This window comes from Gadus macrocephalus, chromosome 22, assembly GCF_031168955.1.
Source record: "Gadus macrocephalus chromosome 22, ASM3116895v1".
Lineage (NCBI taxonomy): Eukaryota > Metazoa > Chordata > Actinopteri > Gadiformes > Gadidae > Gadus > Gadus macrocephalus.
Genome location: NC_082403.1, coordinates 3,359,647 through 3,386,392, shown reverse-complemented (window position 1 = coordinate 3,386,392; position 26,746 = coordinate 3,359,647). Strand labels below are relative to the sequence as shown.

The following is a 26,746-nucleotide window of genomic DNA, read 5'->3' as shown; positions in this document are numbered from 1 at the left end:
TGTCGTTTTTTTCTGGCCGTGTTTTAAAATACATAAGGGGTAACACTGTCGTTTTTTTCTGGCCGTGTTGAAAAAAACATAAGGGGTAACACTGTCGTTTTTTTCTGGCCGTGTTGAAAAAAACCTAAGGGGTTACACTGTCGTTTTTTTCTGGCCGTGTTGAAAAAAACCTAAGGGGTAACACTGTCGTTTTTTTCTGGCCGTGTTGAAAAAAACATAAGGGGTAACACTGTCGTTTTCTTCTGGCCGTGTTGAAAAAAACATAAGGGGTAACACTGTCGTTTTTTTCTGGCCGTGTTTTAAAATAGATAAGGGGTAACACTGTCGTTTTTTTCTGGCCGTGTTGAAAAAAACATAAGGGGTAACATTGTTGTTTTTTATTGGTCGTCATGAAAAAAAACATAATGGGTAACACTGTCGTTTTTTATTGGTCGTCATGAAAAAAAACACAAGGGGTAACACTGTCGTTTGTTATCAGTCTTCATGAAAAAAACCACAAGGGGTAACTCTGTTGTTTTTTATTGGTCGTCACGAAAAAAAACATGAGGGGTAACACTGTCGTTTTTTATTGCTCGTCATGAAAAAAAACATAAGGGGTAACACTGTCATTTCTTATTGGTCGTCATGAAAAAAAACATAAGGGGTAACACTGTTGTTTTTTATTGGTCGTCATGAAAAAAAACATAAGGGGTAACTGTTGATTAAACTGTTGTTTGAAAGATTTAGAAAGGGTTGGCTTAGCTCAGGTGGTAGAGCAGTTTTCTTGTAAGCGACAGAATGTGTGTTCAATCCCCAGGGGTAGCATTATCATTTTGAAAAAAACATAAGGGGTAACATTATCGTTTTAAAAAAAATGAGGTAACATTGTCAATTTATATGTCAATTTGAAATTACTAGTAAGGGTCGGCTTAGCTCAGGAGGTAGAGCAGTTTTCTTGTAAGCGACAGGTTGCGTGTTCAATCCCCAGGGGAAGCACTGAACGTAAGGGGTAACACTGTCGTATTTTTCTGGCCGTTTTGAAAAAAACATAAGGGTTAACACTGTCGCTTTTTTCTGGCCCTTTTGAAAAAAACATAAGGGGTAACACTGTCGTTTTTTTCTGGCCGTGTTGAAAAAAACATAAGGGGTAACACTGTCGTTTTTTTCTGGCCGTGTTGAAAAAAACCTAAGGGGTAACACTGTTGTTTTTTATTGGTCGTCATGAAAAAAACATAAGGGGTAACACTGTTGTATTTTATTGGTGTTCATGAAAAAAAACATAAGGGGTAACACTGTTGTCTTTGTCAAATAAAATATAAGGGGTAACACTGTCGTTTTTTATTGGTCGTCATGAAAAAAAACATAAGGGGTAACACTGTTGTTTTTTATTGGTCGTCATGAAAAAAAACATAAGGGGTAACACTGTTGTTTTTTATTGGTTGTCATGAAAAAAACATAAGGGGTAACACTGTTGTTTTTTATTGGTCGTCATGAAAAAAAACATAAGGGGTAACACTGTCGTTTTTTATTGCTCGTCATGAAAAAAAACATAAGGGGTAACACTGTCGTTTTTTATTGATCGTCATGAAAAAAAACATAAGGGGTAACACTGTTGTTTTTTATTGGTCGTCATGAAAAAAAACATAATGGGTAACACTGTCGTTTTTTATTGGTCGTCATGAAAAAAACCACAAGGGGTAACACCGTCGTTTGTTATCAGTCTTCATGAAAAAAACCACAAGGGGTAACACGGTCGTTTTTTATCGGCCGTCATGAAATAAACATAAGGGGTAACACTGTTGTTTTTTATTGATCTCCATGAAAAAAAACATAAGGGGTAACACCGTTGTTTTTTATTGGTCTTCATGAAAAAAAACACAAGGGGTAACGCTGTTGTTTTTTATTGTTCGTCATGAAAAAAAACATAAGGGGTAACACTGTCGTTTTTTATTGGTCGTCATGAAAAAAAACATAAGGGGTAACACTGTTGTTTTTTATTGTTCGTCATGAAAAAAAACATGAGGGGTAACACTGTTGTTTTTTATTGGTCGTCATGAAAAAAACCATAAGGGGTAACATTGTCGATATTTATCAAATAAAACATAGGGGGTAACACTGTTGTTTTTCTTTGGTCGTCATGAAAAAAAACATAAGGGGTAACACTGTTGTTTTTTATTGGTCGTCATGAAATAAAACATAAGGGGTAACACTGTCGTTTTTTATTAGTCGTCATGAAAAAAAACATAAGGGGTAACACTGTTGTTTTTTATTGGTCGTCATGAAAAAAACATAAGGGGTAACACTGTTGTATTTTATTGGTGTTCATGAAAAAAAACATAAGGGGTAACACTGTTGTCTTTGTCAAATAAAATATAAGGGGTAACACTGTCGTGTTTTATTGGTCGTCATGAAAAAAACATAAGGGGTAACACGGTCGTTTTTTATCGGCCGTCATGAAATAAACATAAGGGGTAACACTGTCGATATTTATCAAATAAAACATAGGGGGTAACACTGTTGTTTTTCTTTGGTCGTCATGAAAAAAAACATAGGGGGTAACGCTGTTGTTTTTTATTGTTCGTCATGAAAAAAAACATGAGTGGTATCACTGTTGTTTTTTATTTGTCGTCTTGAAAAAAAACATAAGGGGTAAAACTGTCGTTTTTTATTGCTCGTCATGAAAAAAAACATAAGGGGTAACACTGTCGTTTTTTATAGGTCGTCATGAAAAAAAACATATGGGGTAACACTGTTGTTTTTTATTGTTCGTCATGAAAAAAAACATACGGGGTAACACTGTTGTTTTTTATTGGTCGTCATGAAAAAAAACATAAGGGGTAACACTGTTGTTTTTTATTGGTCGTCATGAAAAAAAACATAAGGGGTAACTGTTGATTAAACTGTTGTTTGAAAGATTTAGAAAGGGTTGGTTAGCTCAGGTGGTAGAGCAGTTTTCTTGTAAGCGACAGGTTGTGTGTTCAATCCCCAGGGGAAGCACTGTCATTTTGAAAAAAACATAAGGGGTAACATTGTCGTTTTAAAAAAAATGAGGGGTAACATTGTCAATTTATATGTCAATTTGAAATTACTAGTAAGGGTCGTCTTAGCTCAGGAGGTAGAGCAGTTTTCTTGTAAGCGACAGGTTGCGTGTTCAATCCCCAGGGGAAGCACAGAACATAAGGGCTAACACTGTCGTATTTTTCTGGCCGTTTTGAAAAAAACATAAGGGGTAACACTGTCGCTTTTTTCTGGCCCTTTTGAAAAAAACATAAGGGGTAAAACTGTCGTTTTTTCTGGCCGTGTTGAAAAAAACATAAGGGGTAACACTGTCGTTTTTTTCTGGCCGTGTTGAAAAAAACCTAAGGGGTAACACTGTCGTTTTTTTCTGGCCGTGTTGAAAAAAACCTAAGGGGTAACACTGTCGTTTTTTTCTGGCCGTGTTGAAAAAAACATAAGGGGTAACACTGTCGTTTTCTTCTGGCCGTGTTGAAAAAAACATAAGGGGTAACACTGTCGTTTTTTTCTGGCCGTGTTTTAAAATACATAAGGGGTAACACTGTCGTTTTTTTCTGGCCGTGTTGAAAAAAACATAAGGGGTAACACTGTTGTTTTTTATTGGTCGTCATGAAAAAAAACATAATGGGTAACACTGTCGTTTTTTATTGGTCGTCATGAAAAAAAACACAAGGGGTAACACTGTCGTTTGTTATCAGTCTTCATGAAAAAAACCACAAGGGGTAACTCTGTTGTTTTTTATTGGTCGTCACGAAAAAAAACATGAGGGGTAACACTGTCGTTTTTTATTGCTCGTCATGAAAAAAAACATAAGGGGTAACACTGTCGTTTCTTATTGGTCGTCATGAAAAAAAACATAAGGGGTAACACTGTTGTTTTTTATTGGTCGTCATGAAAAAAAACATAAGGGGTAACTGTTGATTAAACTGTTGTTTGAAAGATTTAGAAAGGGTTGGCTTAGCTCAGGTGGTAGAGCAGTTTTCTTGTAAGCGACAGGTTGTGTGTTCAATCCCCAGGGGAAACACTGTCATTTTGAAAAAAACATAAGGGGTAACATTGTCGTTTTAAAAAAAATGAGGGGTAACATTCTCAATTTATATGTCAATTTGAAATAACTAGTAAGGGTCGTCTTAGCTCAGGAGGTAGAGCAGTTTTCTTGTAAGCGACAGGTTGCGTGTTCAATCCCCAGGGGAAGCACAGAACATAAGGGGTAACACTGTCGTATTTTTCTGGCCGTTTTGAAAAAAAACATAAGGGGTAACACTGTCGCTTTTTTCTGGCCCTTTTGAAAAAAACATAAGGGGTAAAACTGTCGTTTTTTTCTGGCCGTGTTGAAAAAAACATAAGGGGTAACACTGTCGTTTTTTTCTGGCCGTGTTGAAAAAAACCTAAGGGGTAACACTGTCGTTTTTTTCTGGCCGTGTTGAAAAAAACCTAAGGGGTAACACTGTCGTTTTTTTCTGGCCGTGTTGAAAAAAACATAAGGGGTAACACTGTCGTTTTCTTCTGGCCGTGTTGAAAAAAACATAAGGGGTAACACTGTCGTTTTTTTCTGGCCGTGTTTTAAAATACATAAGGGGTAACACTGTCGTTTTTTTCTGGCCGTGTTGAAAAAAACATAAGGGGTAACACTGTTGTTTTTTATTGGTCGTCATGAAAAAAAACATAATGGGTAACACTGTCGTTTTTTATTGGTCGTCATGAAAAAAAACACAAGGGGTAACACTGTCGTTTGTTATCAGTCTTCATGAAAAAAACCACAAGGGGTAACTCTGTTGTTTTTTATTGGTCGTCACGAAAAAAAACATGAGGGGTAACACTGTCGTTTTTTATTGCTCGTCATGAAAAAAAACATAAGGGGTAACACTGTCGTTTCTTATTGGTCGTCATGAAAAAAAACATAAGGGGTAACACTGTTGTTTTTTATTGGTCGTCATGAAAAAAAACATAAGGGGTAACTGTTGATTAAACTGTTGTTTGAAAGATTTAGAAAGGGTTGGCTTAGCTCAGGTGGTAGAGCAGTTTTCTTGTAAGCGACAGAATGTGTGTTCAATCCCCAGGGGTAGCATTATCATTTTGAAAAAAACATAAGGGGTAACATCATCGTTTTAAAAAAAATGAGGGGTAACATTGTCAATTTATATGTCAATTTGAAATTACTAGTAAGGGTCGGCTTAGCTCAGGAGGTAGAGCAGTTTTCTTGTAAGCGACAGGTTGCGTGTTCAATCCCCAGGGGAAGCACTGAACATAAGGGGTAACACTGTCGTATTTTTCTGGCCGTTTTGAAAAAAACATAAGGGTTAACACTGTCGCTTTTTTCTGGCCCTTTTGAAAAAAACATAAGGGGTAACACTGTCGTTTTTTTCTGGCCGTGTTGAAAAAAACATAAGGGGTAACACTGTCGTTTTTTTCTGGCCGTGTTGAAAAAAACCTAAGGGGTAACACTGTCGTTTTTTTCTGGCCGTGTTGAAAAAAACCTAAGGGGTAACACTGTCGTTTTTTTCTGGCCGTGTTGAAAAAAACATAAGGGGTAACACTGTCGTTTTCTTCTGGCCGTGTTGAAAAAAACATAAGGGGTAACACTGTCGTTTTTTTCTGGCCGTGTTGAAAAATACATAAGGGGTAACACTGTCGTTTTTTTCTGGCCGTGTTGAAAAAAACATAAGGGGTAACACTGTTGTTTTTTATTGGTCGTCATGAAAAAAAACATAATGGGTAACACTGTCGTTTTTTATTGGTCGTCATGAAAAAAAACACAAGGGGTAACACTGTCGTTTGTTATCAGTCTTCATGAAAAAAACCACAAGGGGTAACTCTGTTGTTTTTTATTGGTCGTCACGAAAAAAAACATGAGGGGTAACACTGTCGTTTTTTATTGCTCGTCATGAAAAAAAACATAAGGGGTAACACTGTCGTTTTCTATTGGTCGTCATGAAAAAAAACATAAGGGGTAACGCTGTCGTTTGTTATCAGTCGTCATGAAAAAAATACAAGGGGCAACACTGTCGTTTTTTATCGGCCGTCATGAAATAAACATAAGGGGTAACACTGTCGTTTTTTATTGGTCGTCATGAAAAAAAACATATGGGGTAACACTGTTGTTTTTTATTGTTCGTCATGAAAAAAAACATAAGGGGTAACACTGTTGTTTTTTATTGGTCGTCATGAAAAAAACCATATGGGGTAACACTGTTGCTTTTTATCGGTCGTCATGAAAAAAAACATAAGGGGTAACACTGTTGTTTTTTATTGGTCGTCACAAAAAAAACATGAGGGGTAACACTGTCGTTTTTTATTGGTCGTCATGAAAAAAAACACAAGGGGTAACACTGTCGTTTTTTATTGGTCGTCATGAAAAAAAACATAAGGGGTAACACTGTCGTTTGTTATCAGTCGTCATGAAAAAAACCACAAGGGGTAACACTGTCGTTTTTTATCGGCCGTCATGAAATAAACATAAGGGGTAACACTGTCGTTTTTTATTGGTCGTCATGAAAAAAAACATATGGGGTAACACTGTTGTTTTTTATTGTTCGTCATGAAAAAAAACATAAGGGGTAACACTGTTGTTTTTTATTGGTCGTCATAAAAAAAACATATGGGGTAACACTGTTGTTTTTTATTGGTCGTCATGAAAAAAAACATAAGGGGTAACACTTGTTTTTTATTGGTCGTCATGAAAAAAAACATAAGGGGTAACACTGTTGTTTTTTATTGGTCGTCATGAAAAAAAAAAACATAAGGTGTGTGTGACGTGTGTGTGTGTGTGTGTGTGTGTGTGTGTGTGTGTGTGTGTGTGTGTGTGTGTGTGTGTGTGTGTGTGTGTGTGTGTGTGTGTGTGTGTGTGTGTGTGTGTGTGTTTGTAAAAAACAACCCCTGTCGTTTTTTATCGGCCGTCATGAAATAAACATAAGGGGTAACACTGTCGATATTCATCAAATAAAACATAGGGGGTAACACTGTTGTTTTTCTTTGGTCGTCATGAAAAAAAACATAAGGGGTAACACTGTTGTTTTTTATTGGTCGTCGTGAAAAAAAACTTAAGGGGTAACACTGTTGTTTTTTATTGGTCATCATGAAAAAAAACATAATGGGTAACACTGTCATTTTTTATTGGTCGTCATGAAAAAAAACATAAGGGGTAACACTGTCGATATTCATCAAATAAAACATAGGGGGTAACACTGTTGTTTTTCTTTGGTCGTCATGAAAAAAAACATAAGGGGTAACACTGTTGTTTTTTATTGGTCGTCGTGAAAAAAAACATAAGGGGTAACACTGTTGTTTTTTATTGGTCGTCATGAAAAAAAACATAATGGGTAACACTGTCATTTTTTATTGGTCGTCATGAAAAAAAACATAAGGGGTAACATTGTGGTTTTTTATTGGTCGTCATGAAAAAAAGCATAAGGGGTAACACTGTTGTTTTATATTGGTCTTCATGAAAAAAAACATACGGGGTAACACTGTCGTTTTTTATCTGCCGTCATGAAATAAACATAAGGGGTAACACTGTCGATATTTATCAAATAAAACATAGGGGGTAACACTGTTGTTTTTCTTTGGTCGTCATGAAAAAAAACATAAGGGGTAACACTGTTGTTTTTTATTGGTCGTCGTGAAAAAAAACATAAGGGGTAACACTGTGGTTTTTTATTGGTCGTCATGAAAAAAAGCATAAGGGGTAACACTGTTGTTTTTTATTGGTCGTCATGAAAAAAAACATAAGGGGTAACACTGTCGTTTGTTATCAGTCGTCATGAAAAAAACCACAAGGGGTAACACTGTCGTTTTTTATCGGCCGTCATGAAATAAACATAAGGGGTAACACTGTCGTTTTTTATTGGTCGTCATGAAAAAAAACATATGGGGTAACACTGTTGTTTTTTATTGTTCGTCATGAAAAAAAACATAAGGGGTAACACTGTTGTTTTTTATTGGTCGTCATAAAAAAAACATATGGGGTAACACTGTTGTTTTTTATTGGTCGTCATGAAAAAAAACATAAGGGGTAACACTTGTTTTTTATTGGTCGTCATGAAAAAAAACATAAGGGGTAACACTGTTGTTTTTTATTGGTCGTCATGAAAAAAAAAAACATAAGGTGTGTGTGACGTGTGTGTGTGTGTGTGTGTGTGTGTGTGTGTGTGTGTGTGTGTGTGTGTGTGTGTGTGTGTGTGTGTGTGTGTGTGTGTGTGTGTGTGTGTGTGTGTGTGTGTGTTTGTAAAAAACAACCCCTGTCGTTTTTTATCGGCCGTCATGAAATAAACATAAGGGGTAACACTGTCGATATTCATCAAATAAAACATAGGGGGTAACACTGTTGTTTTTCTTTGGTCGTCATGAAAAAAAACATAAGGGGTAACACTGTTGTTTTTTATTGGTCGTCGTGAAAAAAAACTTAAGGGGTAACACTGTTGTTTTTTATTGGTCATCATGAAAAAAAACATAATGGGTAACACTGTCATTTTTTATTGGTCGTCATGAAAAAAAACATAAGGGGTAACACTGTCGATATTCATCAAATAAAACATAGGGGGTAACACTGTTGTTTTTCTTTGGTCGTCATGAAAAAAAACATAAGGGGTAACACTGTTGTTTTTTATTGGTCGTCGTGAAAAAAAACATAAGGGGTAACACTGTTGTTTTTTATTGGTCGTCATGAAAAAAAACATAATGGGTAACACTGTCATTTTTTATTGGTCGTCATGAAAAAAAACATAAGGGGTAACATTGTGGTTTTTTATTGGTCGTCATGAAAAAAAGCATAAGGGGTAACACTGTTGTTTTATATTGGTCTTCATGAAAAAAAACATACGGGGTAACACTGTCGTTTTTTATCGGCCGTCATGAAATAAACATAAGGGGTAACACTGTCGATATTTATCAAATAAAACATAGGGGGTAACACTGTTGTTTTTCTTTGGTCGTCATGAAAAAAAACATAAGGGGTAACACTGTTGTTTTTTATTGGTCGTCGTGAAAAAAAACATAAGGGGTAACACTGTGGTTTTTTATTGGTCGTCATGAAAAAAAGCATAAGGGGTAACACTGTTGTTTTATATTGGTCTTCATGAAAAAAAACATACGGGGTAACACTGTCATTTTTTATTGGTCGTCATAAAAAAAAACACAAGGGGTAACACTGTTGTTTTTTATTGTTCGTCATGAAAAAAAACATAAGGGGTAACACTGTCGTTTTTTATTGGTCGTCATGAAAAAAACATAAGGGGTAACACTGTTGTTTTTTATTGGTCGTCATGAAAAAAAACACAAGGGGTAACACTGTTGTTTTTTATTGTTCGTCATGAAAAAAAACATAAGGGGTAACACTGTCGTTTTTTATTGGTCGTCATGAAAAAAACATAAGGGGTAACACTGTCGTTTTTTATTGTTCGTCATGAAAAAAAACATAAGGTGTGTGTGTGTGTGTGTGTGTGTGTGTGTGTGTGTGTGTGTGTGTGTGTGTGTGTGTGTTTGTAAAAAACAACCCCTGTTGTTTTTTATTGGTCGTCATGAAAAAAACATAAGGGGCAACACTGTTGTCTTTGTCAAATAAAATATAAGGGGTAACACCGTCGTTTTTTATTGATCGTCATGAAAAAAACATAAGGGGTAACACTGTTGTCTTGGTCATATAAAACATAAGGGGTAACACTGTCGTTTGTTATCAGTCGTCATGAAAAAACCACAAGGGGTAACAATGTCGTTTTTTATCGGCCGTCATGAAATAAACATGAGGGGTAAAACTGTCAATATTTATCAAATAAAGCATAGGGGGTAACACTGTTGTTTTTTATTGGTCGTAATGAAAAAAAGCATAAGAGTTAACACTGTTGTCTTTGTCACATAAAATATAAGGGGTAACACTGTCGTTTTTTTTTTATTGGTCGTCATGAAAAAAACCATAAGGGGTAACACTGTTGTCTTTGTCAAATAAAACATAGGGGGTAACACTGTCGTTTGTTATCAGTCGTCATGAAAAAACCATAAGGTTTTGTCATTTTTATTGGTCGTCATGAAAAAAAACATTTTAATGTCATGTATATCCTCTTTATTGATGATTGATTATTGTGTGTTGGCCTCGCCTCAGTTGTGCAGTGGTAATAATAATAATAATAATACATTTAATTTAGAGGCGCCTTTCAAGACACCCAAGGTCACCTTACAGAGCATACAGCAAAACAGAATAACACTCAAAAGAAAGGGGGGGACCTCACTAACCACCACCAATATGTAGCACCCACTTGGGTGATGCACGGCAACCAATCGGCGCCAGAACGCTCACTACACACCAGCTTGAGGTGGAGAGTTAGGGATGAGGTGGAGAGTGAGGAAATTCCCAGTAACATTCCGTCCCAGAAACATAGAAGACAGTGTGGGGAGACAGGACGGAGAGACTGTCAGGCGCTTGTTCACGAAGAACCATGCGGCCCGCATTATATAAGAAAGTTTCAAAGCTAAGACAAGAGGGAACGAGGGGAAAAAAATTGTCAATACCCCAAACTATGCTCCTATAAGGGGGGCACAGTGTAGGGATTAGCAAAAAAAAACCCTCAACACATAAGCATCACATCAAAACATCACAAACATATGGGAGGGGGGAAGGGAGTTGGGGAGGGGAGGTGTCACAGCTCAGACACCGGGAGGTGGACGCAGCCGACAGGCGCATCACATCACTCACGGCATACTGTGCTGCAACGGGGGAAGGGGAGGGGGGAGGGAGTCCAGTAGGCGGTGAGTCCAGGGGGTGTGTGTGTAATCAGTCTTAGGCAGAGTGGTACACTCTGCCTAACCCACTGGAGGCCGTGGCTCAATTTCTGTGGAAAACACAATATCATTCATTTTAAACGTAATGCTATCATGTCATATATAACCACAGACATAATTAAATTTCCAATCACAGTGGGAAGTGGAGGTTCAAGTCTGTTTGATATCCTCTGTTGAAAGACTCTTATCTCTATTTCATGCGAATGATAAAGTCAAGTACAACCATTGTGTTGACTTTAATCGTTGTCTTGATGGTGCATTGATAAGTTCGGAGGTTAACACTCTAAACAGCTCAGGTTTAACAGCTAACACTGTTGTTTTTCTTTGTTCGTCACTCGTCATGGAAAAAAACATAAAGGGTAACACTGTTGTCTTTGTCAAATAAAACATAGGGGGTAACACTGTCGTTTTTATCAAATGAAACATGGGGGGTGACACTGTTGTTTTTTATTGGTCGTCATGCAAAAAAACATAAGGGGTAACACTGTCGTTTTTTATTGGTCGTCATGAAGAAAAACATAAGGGGTAACACTGTTGTTTTTTATTGGTCGTCATGAAAAAAAACGTATTTGAAAAATAAATAAATAAAGTCCTTGTCAAATAAAATATAAGGGGTAACACTGTTGTTTTTTATCAGTCATCATGGGAAAATAACATAAGGGGTAACACTGTTGTTTTTATCAAATGAAACGTAAAGGGTAAAGGGCCCTTACATAGTCGACGCAACGCTACGCTTTTACGCGTCCAAAAGGCTACGCGACGCGACGCTTCGGCCGCCATTAACGTCGAAGCGTAGCAAAACGCGTCCTCCAAATTTTTGATAAGCGACGCGCCGATCCATGCAATACCAAGCGTAGTCGGTGGGGGCGATACTGCAAATATTGTACATTATTACTACTATAGGTTATATTTACAGAAGAATATATGAGAGGATGCGGGAACGTGATAAGAATGACTTGACGTCTCTTTTACTAATTATCTGTGCCAATTTATGCGAACCCTTCCACAGGGTCAAAGTGCTATTTTGATGCGCGACATCAAACAGCTGATGCGGGATTGTGAGCCATTTTAATGATCTTCTTGTCACCCGATATTCGTTCTATTACTGGCCTTATTTGTTTTACTGTTAGCCTATTTGAATTAATTACGTAATGTTTTGTGTTCACGTTCAATTTGAAACATAAGTTCAGTAGCCTCTTTGAGTGAATGAAATTTGAAAGCGTGAGTGTGTAGTGAATGAAAAATGTGTGCGTGTATGGTGGGACTATTTTCTGTATTTGATAAATAAACCCCTTTTCTCTAATAATGTTGGCTACCATATAATTTCTGTGGACATTATGCGCTATAGCTTAAAGCCTTTGGCTATAGGCCTACACTTAAATAATTCATTCATCCGTCAAGGCAATAGCTCGTTGTATAAACATTTTATATGGATATGAATTAATGAGTTTGACGTAAACCAAATTAGGTAACTTGTGTAACATAACTAATGAATCAAAAGTCATGCTTCCAAGTGACCAATGTATATACATTTATTGGTCAGTGCGCATACCCAATCGTAGCACATTGTACTGGTGGGGAAACACGCCAGCATCTGACAAAAAAAAATCTGCCAGCTGCTCCCTGACAAGGGCCGGTTTTGGTGAGAGTCGGGAAGATATCGGATGACTCGCGAAAGGAGATCATCAAACTTTGGTGCCGACATCCGAAAATACTGGAAATGCCTCTCCTCGTCCATGCTTCGCATTGGAAGCACCAGAGAAACAAATTCCCCATCCTGATCTCGTGTGGTATTTAAAGGGCGCACATACCACCGCCTATCTCTGCGCTTCATCACTCTTCTTCCGTAGCCACTTTGATCGGAACGTCACCTCGAACGTCCCCCCGCGAAAACACCGGTGACTCTGCTGCCACCCATGGCGTGAGTGGTGTATTGCATGTCATGCATTGCCCGCGACGTTCGCGTATGCTGTGGAGAATAAAAGCAGGGGGTAAAGCCATCGTTTTATACCGAGATTTCTTAAACAATGAGATATTTATATTTATCTATCTAATCTTGGAAGACTGACACCAGGGGCATAGCCACATGGGGGCCAGGGGGGGCGGTTTGTCCCCCCGCTGGCCCACCGCGTATGAAAAAATAAATAAATAAATAAAATAAAATCCTGAACGGAAACGGTCTTAAATGAAACATATGGACTACTAGTTTGATCTAATTAGGCTTATTATTCTTATTCAAAGTGTTGTACTTTGACGTTATGAATAAATATTGCACTTAAATACAATTAGGCTACCATGCCAAAACCCTTGTCACCATTGTGATATTAAAATGTTGTCCAGCAGAGGACGCTGCTTCATTGCTTCAGTGAAGTGTGCATTACCGTAATGTTGTAATTTATTTTTCAAAGTTATATTTCAGTCGTTCTCTATTCTTTTTTTTATATCATACATGGGCTATGTTTTATCTGAGCACAAAAGTAAACTCTCATACCTAGCTGGATTTAAGAAAAAAGAAAACCATTGAAACCATTTTAAGAGGCGGATCAACTCTACTAATTACGGTAAAGTGTAAACGTGTCTAGGGAGAGGGAGGGCGGAAGGTCTCTCGCGATACTTCGAGCAGCTGACGTCTATAGTAGCAGAGCAAGGGGGATTTGACATATGTCAACAAAGCTGATAAATTAATCACCAAAGGTAACATTATTCATCGTTCTTTGTGTAATTATACACTTGTACCATCCAGGCAAGGTTAAATGTGATGTTTTGCGCTTCGGTAATGAGTTACGACACTATAACTGGGCTGTAAAGTGTCTCGCGGGGCTGCATTGACCACTTGACTCCAGCTTGTGTATGGTTTATTGCACCGTACCACTCTCCATCTGGGCCCGGTAACCAGTCCTATCCTCCACATGTTTTATCAAACATTACTTCCCGCAGCTCTTCATTAAAATGAGTTTATTTTAGAAGTTGTATTCCACACGTTTTCAAGCTGTAGGCCTACTGTACATTATTGATGCTTATAACATGCAACACACTTTTTAAGGATTTGTACTCTCCAGTTCCCTTGCTGCTTTATTATTGTCATTACCACTAGCCCGAGTTTGTTGATCACTGAAGTATCTAATTATGACCAGCTGTAAGAACTTGTCTTCTTTGAGCAGGATGCCCTTACCCTGATTACACGTGCTACTACTAGGTTATAAGTATCTGTATTCACTGTAGTGGACAATAAAACCAAACTTGTAACTTCTCCCAACAACTGTTTGAACAGGTATACAAAGTGGTCTGTACCTAACACCCTCTCTGCTTGTTTCTCACCCTCCTCCACCTCCTCCTCCACGTCCTCGTCTTCGTCCTCGTCCACCTCCTCCTCTCCCTCCTATACCTACTCCTCCCCTCCTCCTCCTATACCTCCTCCTCCTCCTCCTCCTCCTCCTCCTCCTCCTCCTCCTCTACCTCCTCCTCCTCCCCCTCTTCCTCCTCCTCCTCTTCCTCCTCCTCCTCTTCCTCCTCCTCTACCTCCTCCTCCTCTTCCTCCTCCTCTACCTCCTCCTCTACCTCCTCTTCCTCCTCCTCCTCCCGCCTCCTCTACCTCCTCCCCCTCCCCCTCTTCCTCCTCCTCTACCTCCTCCTCCTCCTCCTCTTCCTCTTCCTCCTCCTCTACCTCCTCCTCCTCTTCCTCCTCCTCTACCTCCTCCTCCTCCTCCTCTTCCTCCTCCTCCTCCGCCTCCTCTACCTCCTCGTCCTCCCCCTCTTCCTCCTCCTCTACCTCCTCCCCCTCCCCCTCTTCCTCCTCCTCCTCCTCTTCCTCCTCCCCCCCTCTGCAGCCCCCCCCAGGTCCCTGCAGCAGGTATGTAAGCGGGGCTCTGTCGCTGCACATCTTTCCTCCGCCTCTCCCGCCCGGTTCTCCACGGCCCCGCCCCCACAAACCTCCCCCCTCCCCCGCCCCCCCTCCGGTGTCTCGAGTCGACGCCGCGGTTCCCATGACGACGCCGCCGCTAGTCACGGCTGTGTTCGCCGCCCAGCAGCAGCAGCAGCAGCAGCAGCAGCAGCAGCAGCAGCAGCAGCAGCAGCAGCAGCAGCAGCAGCAGCAGCAGCAGCAGCAGCAGCAGCAGCAGCAGGCGGGGCGGGACGTGAACACGGCCTCCCTGTGTCGCATCGGCCAGGAGACGGTGCAGGACATCGTGCTCCGGACCATGGAGATCTTCCAGCTGCTGAGGAACATGCAGGTGACGACGGGACGGAGACCCCCCCCCCCCCCCCCCCCCCCCCCCCACGACACAGCGGCCCAGGAGGTAGAGCGGGTGGTCGGCTGGGCACCGGAAGGTCGCCGGTTCGATCCCCCGGCTCCTCCTGAGCTCGAGTGGCGAGGCGTCCCTGAGCGAGACGCCTCGCCCTGGCTGCTCCTGGCGAGCGGGGCCGTCGCCCCGCGTGGATGGCGCCGCCGTCGGTGTGTGAATGGTTGTGTGAATGTGTGTGTGAGAATAGGCTTTGAGTGGCACTGCTTAGAAAAGCGGCTGTGTAAATGCAGTCCATTTATCATCATCATCCGATCATCATCCGATGCGACTTGCGGTGAATTAACCTTCCTGTGTCACAAGAGGGGGCAGGTAGGGTTAGCCTACAGGTAGACATCGGGGCTTTACCTCCTAGAACCTTTCGTCTGTGAGTCAAACATCCTCCCTGACCGCTGGGCCAGGGGTCACCCACACCGCGCCCGCGGGCACCAGGTCGCCCGCTAGCACCACGTGAGGCGCCCGCAGGCCCGTTCTAGACATCGCACAACTCATTCTGGAACAACTCTTTCCCTCCTTTTTTAAGTCATTGTTGATAATTATTGTGAGAAATCATTAACACGATCAGTGTCTTCACATATAGATGATTATCATTAAACATTAATAATAATATATAACTGAAGGCAAACTGAGCAAATTTGTTATTTCAGAAGAGTGTATCAAACTCGGTGCCCTTCGTATGACTCAGTACCCATGAAGTAGCACTCAGGTTCAAAAAGGTTGGTGACCCCTGCGCGAGGCTATCCTGCAAAAACCAGGGTTGACGTCTGCCTGTATTTGTTACCTCGCCAGCAGCTATGTCTTTGCTAGTCGTCATGGTTTCCTCTCTGCTGTAACCAAGAGTGGCCAAGAAGCAGTCTCGCTCTGATAAAGGCCAAGAACTTTGTGTACCCGCCCCCCCCCCTTCCCGAGTTTGCCACCCAGGGACTCGAACCTGCGTCCCTTTGTCTTCCAACAGCCGTAGCGCCAGGGCCTTAGGCCTTTCGCTGTGGGTAACGTCATGTGTTTGTGAGTCCCTGGTTCGACTCTACAGCCGAACTCGGTAGCCGACTTCACTCAGTGGAATCAATACCGATAATAATGCTCTGATGACAGATTGATGTTCCTAGGAAACCATTAGGCGATGAAATGAGCCACTGTTTATAGCCAGACTCTATCAAACTAAGTTGAGTATATAATCCATAATTCCCATTTCACATCTATTAACCGATTCCAGGAAAATCCCTTGTTAAAACGCATTATTTACTATTTAGTGAGTTTATTATTCGTATATATATCACACGCTTTTATCCAAAGCAAAACGCAGTGAACTCCTATACATACACCACTCTGCCCCCATATTTCGTCATATTCCGCACAACATTCGTCTGATACGCAACTAAGCTCCGACCACCACAGATTTCAGAATCCTCGTTTTACGTTTAGAATGCTGCCAGTTAACCAAAGCGCTAAAGAGAGACCTCTGTTTTAATCGGATTTCGAGAATTGTTAGTATGAGGGCAGGGTTTTGACCTTTTGGCCCCCCAAATACAAGACTTCCCTAATCCCTACCTCCACCTTAAGGACCTGTATGTATACGTCCCCGGAGGACGCTTTGGGTAAAAGCAGCTTCTTACTGACAAATGCTACATAAGGTGTGCCCCTCCTGATTCCTCTGATACAATACACGCACTGTTCTCGTTGTCTGCAGACAATGGGCCTGAAACCGCCAAACAAGGCGCAAACAGTATCTGAATGGATTCGAGTAACAAAGTCAGCCCCGCCGTTTTTCCCTCTTTCTTGGGTTGAAGAAACAAGCATTACATGACTCTACCATTCACTCATAATCCGACCGGGTCGTCTTCGGTTGCTCACCGGGCTACAATGCGTGTGTGTGGGTCATGGGTATCAGATGTACGCTGCTGCTTCCCTGGCGTTCGCCTGAGGAGATGACGCCGTTGGAAGCAGCCATCTCAGTGCTACACCCCCTCTGATTGGACGGTGGTTAGACAATATCGCTTCTTTGTTAGGATCCGGCCCGTGATAACAAGTGACGAGTGACACGCTATTGTCATCGTCGTTGTTGTTGTAGGTCGAGGGTGAGGGGGAGAGAAGGTCTGAGCATACAGAGGCAGAGACATTGGATTGTCTCTGCGTGCATATTGTGTGTATTTGGTGTATATACACTAAATATTGTGTTGGATATAGTGTTTTTCAGTTCTCTTGTCTGTGTTACTAGACTCAAACTCTCGCGTTTATTATTCAGAACAAACTCATGTGTATCCACAGTATGAATAGTTAGTTGGTGTTATGGTGATTATTAAAGCTCCAATCTGCAAATATTTCTGCACCGCCACTTTGCCGTTTGATTCAAGTGTGTCTTGGATTGAGTCTCGCGGTTCTCAGCGTGCACTTTTGCTGAAAGCTTGATCCGAGACGCCGGAGGTTGAACCACGGAGAGTCGGAGACCCAATCAAAACACCACTTAATCAAAAAGCAACAGAAACACGGCTGATAGCAGCTCGGAGTTCTCCACCGCGGAGGAGCGGGTCAGCCCTGATGCTGTGCCCTCAGCCGGGGGTTGTGCCAGGCTTAACTGTAGCATCCCTCAGAGCCAGAGAGGAGTCTTCAGTGTCTTCCGATAAATCACAGCGAGAGAGGGAGAGTTGGGGGAGTTGGGGGAGTGCGAGAATACGTTTTCAACAAAACCAGCGCATCTGGGCCCCAGCGTGCACCAGCAGCCATGTTGTGCCGGCCGTGTTTGAAGACGAGCCGCTCTCTCTCTGCTCGTGAAAACACTTTGGGTACCGTCAGCCCCCCGTCCCGTCCCGCCCCCTCCCCTCCCTCTCTTATCTGGGCCGTCGTATCTCTCTCCCCCCCCTCTTTCTCAATTTATCACTGTCCTCCCTCCCCTGGTTCTCTGTCTCTCTCTGCCTCCCCCCCGTCTCCCCCCCCTCCGCCGCCCGGTCCCCCTATCTCCCTCACACATTATCTCACATGTTGTCTCGCTCTCTTCCTGCTTGTGTGTCTGTCTGTCTGTCTGACGGACTGTCTGTCTGTCTGTCTCTTGTTTATTTCACAAAATCTGAATCTCGGTTCTCTCGCTCTCTCTCTCTCTCTCTCGCACTCAAACACACACACACACACACACACACACACACACACACACACACACACACACACACACACACACACACACACACACACACACACACACACACACACACACACACACACACACACACACACACACACACACACACACACACACACACACACACACACACATCTCCCCGTCCCTCCCTACTCCCCAGTGGGTGGTTCACCTGTTGCACCCGATTCAATCGAAACAGGCCATGCGATCCCAGGGGCCTCAGACTGGGAGCGCCGTCCAAGTATTACAACAATGAAACAACAGGGCGGCATGTGGCTCAGTGACCGGTTACCGGGAGGTCGCTAGTTCGATCCCCGGCCCCTTCCGAGGAGGTGTCGAGGAGTCCCCTGAGCGAGACACCTCGCCCTCACTGCTCCCGACGAGCTGGCTGTCGCCTTGCTTAGCCCACTCCGCCGTCGGCGTGTGAATGTGTGCATCAACGGGTGAATGTTGCGCAATATTATAAAGAGCCACCATTTAGAAAAGCGCGATACGAATACAGTCCAATAAAATAATAGTGTTGGTCATTAAAAAAAAAGTTTTCATTCTACTCACTCACAACCCATCTCTCCTCCCTCCCCCCCTCCCCCTGTGACCTCTGACCCCCCAGCTGCCCAACGGGGTGACCTACCACCCCAACACCCACCAGGACCGGCTGGGCAAGCTGCAGGAGCACCTGCGCATGCTGTCGGTGCTGTTCCGCAAGCTGCGGCTGGTCTACGACAAGTGCAACGAGAACTGCGCCGGCATGGACGCCACGCCCCCAGAGGTGAGGCCCCCCGGGGGGGGGCCCTGCGGGGCCGAGCTCAAACGCTTTGGCCCCGGGGGGCAGTAGCGTCATTCTCCAAATGATCCAAATAACTATCACTAATTATCACTTTTTCAACCTATCCTCTTCAGTGAGATGGATCGGGTTTTGGGTTGTATGATTGTGATGTGAAATAGTGGGGATTATGGGATGTTCGGCCCCTGGTCTTTAAAGGAAATTTCCCCTTTGGAGACACAAATCTGTATTGAAAAGTGGGTCATATATTTAGATTTCAAATTTTGTGCCTTCTTCACCGAGAAAAGGCAGACAGTGGCTTTTTGGCGCTTGCGGATTGAAGACGACAACTCCCACAATGCCAATCAACGTTCACTCCGTGAGGGACGTAACATTACAGCCAATCAGCGTTCACTCAGTGAGGGTCGTAACACAACAGCCAATCAGCGTTCACTCAGTGAGGGTCGTAACATAACAGCCAATCAGCGTTCACTCAGTGAGGGTCGTAACATAACAGCCAATCAGCGTTCACTCAGTGAGGGACGTACCATAACAGCCAATCAGCGTTCACTCAGTGAGGGACGTACCATAACAGCCAATCAGCGTTCACTCAGTGAGGGACGTAACATAACGGCCAATCAGCGTTCACTCAGTGAGGGACGTACCATAACAGCCAATCAGCGTTCACTCAGTGAGGGACGTAACATAACAGCCAATCAGCGTTCACTCAGTGAGGGACGTAACATAACAGCCAATCAGCGTTCACTCCGTGAGGGACGTAACATAACAGCCAATCAGCGTTCACTCAGTGAGGGACGTAACATAACAGCCAATCAGCGTTCACTCCCTGCAGTCCAGCGTGAACAGCAGCATGGAGGAGAAATTTGCAGACTCCCTGTGCTCTATATCTAAATAATATAATTTTATATAATATATACAGTAGGTATCTATATAATATAATATAATATATAATATCACTGCCAAAAGCTGTGTGCGGCTCCGGATGATATTATGAATTAAAGACTGGGTCGGCATCTCGGACGTCTCTGGTACTTCCACAACAAGAAGAAAAGACGGGGGTTATCTCGGCCAGAGTCCTGCACGGGTTCGGGTAGGCTACCCGACGGGTGACCCGCACAATTTCGATGAAACGGGGGAAAAATAATGTACTATGTCGGACACGGGTGCTGGTCGGGTTGGACGCCTGAACATTGCGGGTCGGTCGCGGGTTTTGCGATTGCGTGCGATTGCAAAATAGGACCCGTGTATTGATTCTCTGATTTAGATATAGTGCTCAAGGTCTCCCGCCGGAGCTCCCGGAGTGTTCTAGAATATCTTATAGACCACGGCCGAAAGCTGTGTGCACCGGATGATATAATGAATAAACGACTGCGTCTCTGGTACAACATCATTGCTTCTTTAGCACTCGTGTGATCTTCCGGTCACAACGGTCCCACGGTAACGTCAGAAACCATACCGTAGAGCAAATTCACACATTTGTACAATACACCTCATGCAATAAGTCACAGGCTATATCATATACAATACACTTCATTTAATAAGTCACAGGTTATATCATATACAATACACTTCATTCAATACGTCACAGGCTATATCATATACAATACACTTCATTCAATAACTCACAGGCTATATCATATACAATACACTTCATAAAAAAACTCACAGGCTATATCATCAATGGATGCTTTTTTAAATTGTTCCATGTCCATTAAGACAGGTTAGAAACCTTTCACCAATATACTTTCTAAATAGCAATTTTACCTTTCAACCGTTCACGGAGCTGAATTTCATGCATTGAATTTTGCAGCTGAATTTGGGGACATTGAAAATATTTCTGTTGAATTTTATACATTGAATTTTGCAACTGAATTTTGCATATTGAATGTTTTTACGTTGAATGATAGACTTTGAATTTGTGAACATGAATTGGCTTGGGCGCCCAACGTTTGGTTGTTATCAGCCTGTGGCCGTGACAGGTGTTGCTCAGTTTCACAATCTATTTGGCCCGTTGTCCAAGGTCACGCCATCTCTGTAAGTGCAACTAGAAATGTGTGTGGGATATCTTCACAGGTGCACCAGCTCTCTTCATGTTATCATGATTAAACAAAGGGCAGCTATAAATACGAGCTGCATTGGGGCTTTAAGATCAAGCTGGTGGAGCACAGCAGACCTAGTCAACACCAAATCAAGATCCACCTGAAGACAAACTAAACCAAGGCCAGACCAAGGAGCACCTCAAGCCCAAACGGTCCAGAAGTCCAGAAGAGAACCATGGAGCGCACGTTCCTCCTCTTGGCGGCCTTCATCTTCTCCAGCGGCCAGTGCCAAGATACGGACCCCTCCAGGGACCCCGATGCCAGCCTGGCCGTCTGCAAGCCCGACATCACATCGGCCGCTGTGCCCCGGGTGGCTTTCACTGCCACACTGGGCCAGCCCCTCGGCCCCGTCCCCATTGACATGCCGGTCAAGTACCAGGGGATCATCTCCAACATGGGCAACGGCTACAACCCGGCCACGGGCATCTTCACCGCCCGGGTGTCCGGCATGTACTACTTCAGCTACACCATGTACAACAACGATAACGGTCTAGTGGCCAACTCGGTGATGTCACTGATGAAGAACAGCCAGCGGATGGTGTCCACCTGGGACATAGGGAATGACGGTAACGACAGTGCCACCAACGCCGCGGTGCTGCAGCTGGAGGCCGGAGACAACGTCTACATCAAGCTCTACGCCGACCGCGAGTTATTTGACGATGGCATGCACTACAACACCTTCAGCGGCTTCCTGCTCTTCCCTCTGTAAAAGGTCCGTCGGCCATTTAGTGAGTTTTGAGGTTGATTTTCCAGAGTGATGGTGGTTGAAAGGAGGGGTTGGCTAGATTAGCGTTTTCTTGTTGACAAAAATATATATTTTGGCTCTGTACAACAGTAACGAAAAGCATTTATACACATAAAATAAAATCTATAATGTTTGACATTAATTCTGTGTGGTGTGAGTTTTTTTGGAAGATAAATAGAAGGGGAGAGAGGGGTTACAAACCGCTAGATGACTGGGCATTAACCTGTGTTTGTTCACTCTAAAATGTATTTATATTAAGCTGAGCACTCCTAGAAGGTTCCTCGGGATATCCTAAAAGGCTTAATGTTAAAACAGCTTAACGAGGCAAAGAAATATTTGACTTTGACGAAAAAAAAGAAAATCAAACATCTATATAGGACAACATCTCTTGATTTTTTTAAATATGGTAAACACCCCCCAAAAACGGAACTCAATGTGGCTAAATGACCTTGAAGAAAGTCAGATTGAGATGAAATTCATATCATTCACTTTTAACCATGAGGACATGATGAGAATAGCAAGTCTAAAGGAACTTAGAAATATTTCAAAAGGGGTCAAATTTAGGCGAAAACTAGAGCTTAATGATGCTTAATGACAGGCAATAAAAACATCAAAAAACTCATAATTTATCCCTTTTTTTATTTGGATAACCGTTCTGCTGTTGGTGTTATGGCGCATAACACGTCAGTTCTTCGACGTCTCTAGTATTTCCACAACGAGACTATAGTTGGGGTTATCTTAGCCATAGTTGAGAAGGAATTGGGGGAAAGGTACTTTGGCTTTGACTCCCTGAAGTACATGAACTGCGACATGGAGGAGAAAGGGATTGTTGCCAGTGTTTGTCTCCCGCCGGAGCCCCGCTGCCCGCACGCGCGACTTGGTCCCACTCCTCTGGAGCCTCCACAAGACCTCCAGCCTTGGGGTCACTCACTACACTATTCAGCCCGACGTGGTGAGCCATTTCGGCATCGGGCGCCTTAACCCGGCGTATGGTTCATCCCGCAGCGCCAGTTCTGCTTACCAACAGTGGCCCACTGGGCACTCTTATTCCACGCCCTGCGAGCAGGGCCTCTTACCCGTTTAAAGTTTGAGAATAGGTTGAGATCTTTTCGGCCCCAAGGCCTCTAGTCATTCGCTTTACCAGATGAAACTGTGAGTAATGAGCGCCAGCTATCTGGAGGGAACCAGCCACTAGATGGTTAGATTAGTCTTTCGCCCCTAAGCCCAGGTCGGACGACCGATTTGCACGTCGGGACCGTTATAAGTTATCTCAATGTTTAATAAAATAGACTTTCATTTATTTATGCGTGTCTTTTGGAGGACGATTGGTTGAGACAATTTTGAGCAGTGATAAAAATTCAATGACTTTTTTTTTCAAAATCCGAGGAGACAGATATACTTCCATACGAGTACCTCTGCTCGGCTTTCTATGGTCTTCTCTACCCGCTCGCCAGTCTTTACTTTTGGGTTTTGTACGATATAGTTATAGTTTATAGTATAAAAACCTATCATTTTCATTCAAAATAAGTCCTGTCACCTTGATTCTCCCAACGCTGAAGCGTTGGGAGAATGGGGCTTTGCCGTACCAAACTCTCCCCCCTAATACTTCTAGATTCTAACTATGCCGATATTTACCCTAAAAGGCTCTGCTCACCTCATCAGTGGCATCCTGTCCGAGAGTTTGATAGCGCTCGGCCACCAGCCTGGGCCTCGGTGTTGTCTTTGGAGAATCACGTCGGGGTTACCAAACTGCCCTATCCTTTTCAGTTGAGTCGACCATTTATTCAAGTACGATAGGAAGCACAGTCTGGCAAGCGGCTACAGTAGGTCTGGCTTGGGCGCCCAACTTTTGGTTGTTATCAGCCTGTGGCCGTGACCGGTGGTGCTCAGTTTCACAATCTATTTGGCCCATTGTCTAAGGTAACGCCATCTCTGTAAGAGGAACTCGAAATGTGTGTGGGATATCTTCACCAGCTGTCTTCATGTTCTAATTTTTAAACAAAGGGCAGCTATAAATACGAGCTGCATTGGGGCTTGAAGAACAGAACTATCCCCAGAGCTGGTGGAGCACACCAGACCTAGTCAAAACCAAATCAAGATCCACCTGAAGACAAACTAAACCAAGGCCAGACCAACGAGCACCTCAAGCCCAAACGGAAGTCCAGAAGAGAACCATGGAGCGCACGTTCCTCCTCTTGGCGGCCTTCATCTTCTCCAGCGGCCAGTGCCAAGATACGGACCCCTCCAGGGACCCCGATGCCAGCCTGCCCGTCTGCGAGCCCGACATCAGAGACTTGGGGGTCCATAGCGCCCAGATCTTGGAGCTGCAGAGGCTGACCCAGGAGCTCGCCCAGCAGCTCCAGGCTCTGAAGGAGAGCACATCGGCCGCTGTGCCCCGGATGGCCTTCACTGCCGCGCTGGGCCGCTCCCTCGGCCCCGTCCCCATTGGAATGCCGGTCAAGTACCTGGTGATCATCTCCAACATGGGCAACGGCTACAACCCGGCCACGGGCATCTTCACCGCCCGGGTGTCCGGCATGTACTACTTCAGATACACCATGTTCAACAATCTGGATTCAGCGACCAACTCGGTGATGTCACTGATGAAGAACGGCCAGCTGATGGTGTCCACCTGGGACACATCGCCGGCCGACGCTTTCGACAGTGCCACCAACGCCGCCGTTCTGCAGCTGGAGGTCGGAGACAACGTCTACACCCTGCTCTACGCCAACCGCCAGTTATTTGACAATGACAGCAGCTTCAACACCTTTAGCGGCTTCCTGCTCTTCCCTCTGTAAAAAGCCCGTCGGCCATTTAGTGAGTTTTGAGGTTGATTTTCCAGTGTGATGGTGGTTGAAAGGAGGGGCTGGCTGGATTAGCGTTTTCTTGTCGACAAAAATATATCTTTTGGTCGTATAAAAGTAACGAAAAACTTTGATACAAATAAAATAAAATCTTTAGCATTAATTCTGTGTGGTTTGAGTTTTTTTGAAGATAAATAGAAGGGGAGAGAGGGGCTACAAACCGTTAGATGACTGGGCAGTAACCTGTGTTTGTTCACTCTAAAATGTATTTATATTAAGCTGAGCACTCCTAGTAGTTTACTCGGGATATCCTAAAAGGCTTAATGTTAAAACAGCTTAACGAGGCAAAGAAATATTTGACTGACGAAAAAAATGAAAATCAAACATCTATATAGGACAACATCTCTAGATTTTTTTAAATATGATAAACACCCCCCAAAAACGGAACTCAATGTGGCTAAATGACCTTGAAGAAAGTCAGATTGAGATGAAATTCATATCATTCACATTCAACCATGAGGACATGATGAGAATAGCAAGTCAAAAGGAACTTAGAAATATTTCAAAAGGGGTCAAATTTAGACGAAAACTAGAGCTTAATGATGCTTAATGACAGACAATAAAAACATCAAAAAACTCATAATTTATCCCTTTTTTTATTTGGATAACCGTTCTGCTGTTGGTGTTATGGCGCATAACACGTCAGTTCTTCGACGTCTCTAGTATTTCCACAACGAGACTATAGTTGGGGTTATCTTAGCCATAGTTGAGAAGGAATTGGGGGGAAAGGTACTTTGGCTTTGACTCCCTGAAGTACATGAACTGCGACATGGAGGAGAAAGGGATTGTTGCCAGTGTTTGTCTCCCGCCGGAGCCCCGCTGCCCGCACGCGCGACTTGGTCCCACTCCTCTGGAGCCTCCACAAGACCTCCAGCCTTGGGGTCACTCACTACACTATTCAGCCCGACGCGGTGAGCCATTTCGGCATCGGGCGCCTTAACCCGGCGTATGGTTCATCCCGCAGCGCCAGTTCTGCTTACCAACAGTGGCCCACTGGGCACTCTTATTCCACGCCCTGCGAGCAGGGCCTCTTACCCGTTTAAAGTTTGAGAATAGGTTGAGATCTTTTCGGCCCCAAGGCCTCTAGTCATTCGCTTTACCAGATGAAACTGTGAGTAATGAGCGCCAGCTATCTGGAGGGAACCAGCCACTAGATGGTTAGATTAGTCTTTTGCCCCTAAGCCCAGGTCGGATGACCGATTTGCACGTCGGGACCGCTACGGGCCTCCGACAAAGTTTCCTCTGGCTTCGCCCTGCCCAGGCAAAATAATATCAAAATGCAGTACCTAATGCTATTAAGGTGTACTTATTGTAAGTCGCTTTGGATAAAAGCATCTGCAAAAGGCCCTAAATGTAAATGTAATCCAATGAAATTTTACATTATTTGTAGCCGGTGGCTGATCCTGCTAGTTTGCGTACGATGTAGGTGATATGCTTTGGAGAGACACAGGTTCGATTCCCACTTGGGCTCCTATGCTACGTGTCATTCCCTCCCTTGTGTCTCACTTCGCTGTCTTGCACACAAAGGCACCAAAAAAGGATAATTTCTGGATAACTTGGGGGATTTAGGGATGGTTGCTGTATAGTAACACACGGACAGGGAACAGGTGTGCTGCCTCCATCGGTCTGAGGCGAGGTACTGCACGATAAAAGTTCAAACAGGCTGAACAAAACAAACGAACAAGCAAAAGAGAAAATGTGTTAGGTTAATTGTTTTCCGCTCCTCGTTCCTGCCCACCAGGTTAACGTGTTTCTCTTTGATTACTCCGCGAACATGAAGAATGTCATCATCTAACGCGTTGGACTTCATAGGTTTCTGGCTGCAAGAGGTTATTAAGCATGGCTTTTATTTCTTCGACATCAAACCCTTCCGTTGTTTGATGTGAAGTCCCTCTCTTCCTTTTGGGGGTTTAATTGTTCCAGGAAGTAGCGCAGCACTTGTAGAGAAATGAAGCACGCACACACACACACACGCACAGGCACAAGCACAAGCACAGGCACAGGCACACGCACACACACACGCACAAGCACAAGCACACGCTCATGCACACGCACAGGCAAA

The 26,746-nt window shown here is 43.4% G+C and overlaps 3 protein-coding genes across 3 annotated transcripts; all 3 read left to right on the top strand.

Annotated features, from left to right (window-relative positions):
* The first annotated feature begins 13,375 nt into the window (after positions 1–13,375).
* Positions 13,376–21,178, top strand: LOC132450906 (mediator of RNA polymerase II transcription subunit 30-like). The gene is made up of 4 exons (XM_060043093.1): positions 13,376–13,458; positions 14,592–14,993; positions 18,803–18,961; positions 21,050–21,178. The coding sequence occupies exons 2-4, from the start codon at positions 14,748–14,750 to the stop codon at positions 21,080–21,082; spliced, it is 438 nt and encodes a 145-aa protein (XP_059899076.1). The 5' UTR covers positions 13,376–13,458; positions 14,592–14,747; the 3' UTR covers positions 21,083–21,178.
* A 43-nt stretch (positions 21,179–21,221) lies between these two features.
* LOC132450905 (complement C1q-like protein 3) lies at positions 21,222–23,004 on the top strand. The gene has a single exon (XM_060043091.1). It carries the CDS (start codon positions 21,251–21,253, stop codon positions 21,782–21,784), a length of 534 nt encoding a protein of 177 aa, XP_059899074.1. The 5' UTR covers positions 21,222–21,250; the 3' UTR covers positions 21,785–23,004.
* Positions 23,005–23,422: 418 nt separating this feature from the next.
* Positions 23,423–25,827, top strand: LOC132450904 (complement C1q-like protein 3). The gene has a single exon (XM_060043090.1). The coding sequence runs from the start codon at positions 23,995–23,997 to the stop codon at positions 24,616–24,618; it is 624 nt and encodes a 207-aa protein (XP_059899073.1). The 5' UTR covers positions 23,423–23,994; the 3' UTR covers positions 24,619–25,827.
* The last annotated feature ends 919 nt before the right edge of the window (positions 25,828–26,746 follow it).

What these genes read in the sequence shown, in the direction of transcription:
- LOC132450906 (XM_060043093.1), top strand. Translation starts at nt 14,748, where the DNA reads ATGACGACGCCGCCGCTAGTCACGGCTGTGTTCGCCGCCCAGCAGCAG. An exon ending in AGCTGCTGAGGAACATGCAG is followed by an intron (nt 14,994 to 18,802) that starts GTGACGACGGGA and finishes CTGACCCCCCAG; the next exon opens with CTGCCCAACGGGGTGACCTA. An exon ending in TGGACGCCACGCCCCCAGAG is followed by an intron (nt 18,962 to 21,049) that starts GTGAGGCCCCCC and finishes ATATCTTCACAG; the next exon opens with GTGCACCAGCTCTCTTCATG.
- LOC132450905 (XM_060043091.1), top strand. Translation starts at nt 21,251, where the DNA reads ATGGAGCGCACGTTCCTCCTCTTGGCGGCCTTCATCTTCTCCAGCGGC.
- LOC132450904 (XM_060043090.1), top strand. Translation starts at nt 23,995, where the DNA reads ATGGAGCGCACGTTCCTCCTCTTGGCGGCCTTCATCTTCTCCAGCGGC.